We start from the raw sequence: 5173 nt of genomic DNA on the forward strand, positions 1-5173 counted from the left end.
TCCTTTAATATATTAGATGCAGTTACTGATTCCGGAATCTTGTTTTACTTTATGAATCTTTTTCCTCACCCATCTTGACAGGTGGCTGAACTGTCTAGGCCTTCATCAATAGAAGTGGAAGATATAATTCACCAACTTGTTCAGAACATATTGGGAAGATTCTTTGGGGATGATGTCAGTGCCAATTTTCTTGAACAATCAGTAGAAGGAAATGTAGATAATCACCTAGACAGCAGTGATGAGTTTAACGATACAGTAGGCACTTCTCGGGATTACCTAGCAAAGTTGCTTTTCTGGTTAGTACACATCTCATTCTCATTGCCCTCTTAGAACTTTTGTTAGTTTTGAGCGAGTTAGCTTCCTCAACTTAATTACGATAGTGTAATTCCACATCCTCTGAGAAGTTACTATTTTTATCCTTAAAAGAGAATGAAATAGATTCTTTTGTAATTATAATTATTTTTGAAAATTTCTCCAAACATACGATAATTGATTTTCCTTTTTGTTATTTAAAAAATGGTTTTATGGCAAATTTAGCTGAAACATCCTATATGCATGGCCCTGAAAGTTGCCAATGCATTCCATCAGCCACAGATACATCCCTTCATTTCCTTAGTAATATATTGAACCATTTCTTTAGCAAATGAAGTTTTAATTTTTTTTTTTTTGGCATTGGCAGGTGTATGCTATTGGGTCATCACTTAAGAGGGTTGGAAAACAGATTGCATCTTAGCTGTGTTGTTGGATTGTTGTAGAAAAGAATGTGGAAGGCATGTATATTCTTTTTTCTTCCTCTTTTCTTTTCATTTTTTCCCTTCTCTATAATAACAGTGATATCAATCAATGAAAAACTCAAAATGTATCAAAATAATAAAAAAAAATGTGTCATCTTTCTTTTAGTACATTTCTCTCCATTCATTACTATTTTATAAGCAATTAAGCATTAAAGCATCCGTAGTGGCACTGTGACATGTCTCTCTGTACACGAGTAATGTGGTGGCAAATATAACATCAAGATTCAATGTAGATAGAAGCATCTATATGCACAGAAGCATTTCAAATTGAGTCTGTGATCTGCATTGCATATGGATTATGAAAGGCAATAAACTGGTCAAATATCTTTGCTGTAGTTCATTTGTGCATGCAGGCAGATGGAACCTCATTTCTTTTCTCTTTTTATTTTTCATTTTTGATTTTTAGGTTGTATCCAATTTGCGTCATTTGTATCCAACTTGAATTGCAATTGCAGACACTCGAGATTCAATTATACTAATTCTGAGTGTGACATGAACTTAATCAAATAACAATAACAAGATAGAGATAAACCGTTATCTTATCTAATAGCCAAGTTATTGGTGTCGAATGATGGATTTAATTTAACCACGGTTTTACAAATAAAAGGGGTGTTGATGTTTGTTTTAAATGTTTTTTGTTTTTTGTTTTTTTGTTTTTTTTTTTGTTTTTGGTGGAAGTGAAGTATCCACAAATCTCTTTCCAATACAAATTCTCTCGTCTTTGAAGCGTGTGTGTCGGTCAACACCATCCACGGAGAAATTTAGGGACCAATATTTCTTCCAATGTTGTCTTTCTTGCAAGTTGTGATACGCATTCCAAGCTATCTCAACTCTCAAGCTTATATCCATGATAGCCTTCATACTTGACATTAGGAGAATTGGAAGATAGACTCAAATCGGTGATTCAATTCAAGGGAAAAGAAAATGTTTGAAACTGACCAATTCTATTTGTGAGGCTGCGCTTTATAGTTTTAGACCTTAACATTAATCAAGAAACAAGAGAATCATGAAACTTGTCAATACCTAAGAATTTCATTTTATTTTTAAATTTTGTTCTCCAAATAGTAATAATTCATTGATCTTAATGCATACAATTATTTAGGTAAAATCATTGACAAGGAGGGATATTCGCGGTGGCATTTTAGGTTGGTTTTGAGGAAAAAATAATTAGATTTGAAGTGTATAATCTGATATAAACTATTGTGACTTGGATTGTATTGATTTATTTGATTTTGAAAAATATAAAGTTCTAAGGTTCTAGTATTAAAAAAAAATTGCTTTATGTTTATAAAATAAAAAAATCAATAAATCTAATTTCACATTGGTAAAATGTTATTTAAATAATAATAATGGATCACGAGTAAGATAAAATCTGAAACAAATTAAATATATTATAAATAAAATCTTGAGTTTATAATAAAATAATAATTTTATATGCTGTTTGTTAAAATGAGCAGTTTTGTTTGTGGATTGGTTTAGATTTTAGTACCTATATTGACTAGGATTTACAATGCCTAAACTTGTGGATACTTAAGATTATTTTTCCTAAATAAGTCGTAATCTTCGATTGATCTTGATGAATACTTGGAATATATCAATATCTTAGTTTTTTTTTGTCGCCCCATCTTTTCTTTATTTTACTTTCAATTTTTTAAAATGAACTTCCATTGAATCCAAACAATGAATAATATTATATTTTTATAATGTAGTTCCATACTTGAATTTATAAATATACTTAAAAAAATATTTTACCGACTACATAATTTTATAATAATAATTTTTTTCATTGAAGATTATTTTTTATTATTTACACATTAAATATTTATTTGAGTGCGTGTGTTGTTTTAAATCCATGTAAATAATCTTTTAAGTAGTTACTCAAATCTAAAAACTAATCATCAATCTATTTACTAAAGATTAAGTTATTTCATTAGATAAGATAAGATTAGATTAGATTAGATTAATCAAATTCAAAATTCATGTCTAACTTATCTAACTACAAATCTACGATTTCCCCTTTCCTCTATAAATTAACCTTAATAGCCTCCTTAATCATCCAATAATTTCAACATTAAGCCTCTTATTCCGATAACAAAAAATAACTCTATTCTCCAAAGTTGTTAAGTGATATATTTTTCTACTCAAAGGACATGGATCCACCACTTTGTGCCAATGGTTGCGGCTTCTATGGTTCTGCTGCCAACAACAATCTTTGTTCAAAGTGTTACAAAGATCACATCAAAGAAACCTTCATCATCATGGAATCACAAAGCAATAATAATAATAATAATAATGGAACATTATTAGATGATACCAAATCTCATCATGACCAACCATTAGCTGATGTGTTAAAAAGATTTACCAAAGACTTTGCTGCAACCATTGATGATATTTCTACCAACAACAACAATGAAACGAAGAAAAGGTGCAAGAAGTGCAATAAAAAGGTTGGATTAATAGGGTTTGAGTGTCGATGTGGAGATTTGTTTTGTGGAAAGCATAGGTATCCAGAAGTTCATGAATGTGAATTCAATTTTAAGGATATTGGTCGCAACATTTTGGCAAAACAGAACCCTCTTTGCATTCGCGATAAGTTAGATGAAAGACTTTAGGATGTTTATTGAATTGTTTTTCTTTTTAGTAAAGATTTTTGTTATAATGTTTTATAAATTCTTTATAAATTCATCATACCCTTCTTTGTTTCATTACTATACTATAATACTAGGCTTTTTGTTAAATAAAATAAAAAAAATTTGGATTTTACTAGGTAGATAATAAAAAATTTGAACTTGAATAATGCACTGATTTTTTAGCAATTGAAGATTAAAAAAAAAACACTCCAAATCAAGTTAAAAAAAATCCTTTTAACTTTATCATTGGAAATTTTAACTATCTCTCCCCCCCCCTTTAACTCTAATTACACTTCCTTCTAATCCAATTCCCCTCCCACTCTTGCTTCTCTCGCTGTCACCAACCGCGAGTGCTGTATTAGGAACAAATATCTCATTTACATTAAACACAAACATCTCATTTATTAAAGAACAAACATCCCATTTACATTAAAAATAAATATCTCATTTGTATAAAAATAAACATCCACATGCGTATATAAAACTTCCGCTGCAAATTTTTTCACTGTACGTCTAGCATGTTGCGGTAAAAGTAGCCTTTTAGATTCATACTGTGTAGCGCTGTGAGGTTCATGGCGAAGATGGCAAAAGAAAAAGGACCGCCATGAATTCGCCGTATCTCTCGGTGAACTTCACATGTTTAACTTCACAAAAAAACATCAGCGAACTTCAAGGCATCTCCGTGCCTCTGCATTGGGAAGAACATATACTATAATCAAAACTCTTAATTCTAAAAAAAATCTAATTTGGTTTGAGCGAGAAGAAAAGCTGCCAAGTTGAATACTATTAGAGGTGTGTTTGGGAAACCCGTTAAAAAGAAGAAGCACGTTTAAATTTCTTGAAAGTTTTAATTTTTGGTTTGGCAAATTTTTTTTCTCACGAACGTAGAAGTGATTACAAGAAGCAACTATTTTTAGTTTATGCGTTTTTTTAACGGGCTTTTAGCCATAGATACTAACCATTTATTTACCTTTTACTAACTTTATCCTTTATATATGTTATTGTATTATTTATAAAATTCTTGTTATTTCTCTTTATATGAGCTCTATTTTTCTATTATTTATTTATTTTTATTTTTTTTAACTGTTTGTTTGATATTATACACTTTTATAATTGTGATTTTTGTGTATTACGTTTATTATTATCTTTTTATAATATGATTTATGGATTCTATTAGATAAAGTAAATTAAATAAAAAATTAACTGTAAATAATAATAATAGTAAAAAATTATAACATACTAAAAAAAGAGTACTAAAAATACTAAAAATATATTATATAAAAAGATCATCAAGAACTTTTAGATTTGTTTCAATCACTATAAAGTAAATATTTAATTTTTTTATTATTTTCAGTACTCTCTTTTATAATTGTAATTCTCGTATACTATGTTTTAGTGTAATTTTTATAATATAGATTATGATTCCATTAAAAAAGATAAATTAAATAAAAAATTAATCATAAATAATAATAAAATCATAAATGTTGGATTCCAAATTAATATTACGAATAAGATTATTGAGAGTACTAAAATAAGAATACGATGTAAAAAAATACTAAAGTAACATTTAATACGCCAATGAGTTATAGCTCAAATGGTATAGTCTCCCCATACTCAATTAAAAGGTTGTGGATTTGAGTCTCATATCTTTGGTACAAAAAAAACATTTAATACTTAAAAAATGTAACATATTTGATTAAATATTTATATATATATATATATATATATATATATATATATATATAATTT

The 5173-nt window shown here is 28.3% G+C and overlaps 2 protein-coding genes across 2 annotated transcripts in view; both read left to right on the forward strand.

Annotated features, from left to right (window-relative positions):
* LOC107623942 overlaps positions 1-1026 on the forward strand; it is a 3924-nt gene extending 2898 nt beyond the window's left edge. The window contains exons 4-5 of the mRNA XM_016326352.2: positions 82-296; positions 680-1026. Of these exons, the coding sequence (XP_016181838.1) occupies positions 82-296; positions 680-755 (291 nt within the window). The 3' untranslated portion in view covers positions 756-1026. The remainder of the gene's footprint in view (positions 1-81; positions 297-679) is intronic.
* On the forward strand, positions 2817-3406 carry LOC107621480 (zinc finger A20 and AN1 domain-containing stress-associated protein 7-like). Its single transcript, XM_016323494.2, has one exon. It carries the CDS (start codon positions 2945-2947, stop codon positions 3404-3406), a length of 462 nt encoding a protein of 153 aa, XP_016178980.1. The 5' UTR covers positions 2817-2944.

This window comes from Arachis ipaensis, chromosome B10, assembly GCF_000816755.2.
Source record: "Arachis ipaensis cultivar K30076 chromosome B10, Araip1.1, whole genome shotgun sequence".
Taxonomy (NCBI): Eukaryota; Viridiplantae; Streptophyta; class Magnoliopsida; order Fabales; family Fabaceae; genus Arachis; species Arachis ipaensis.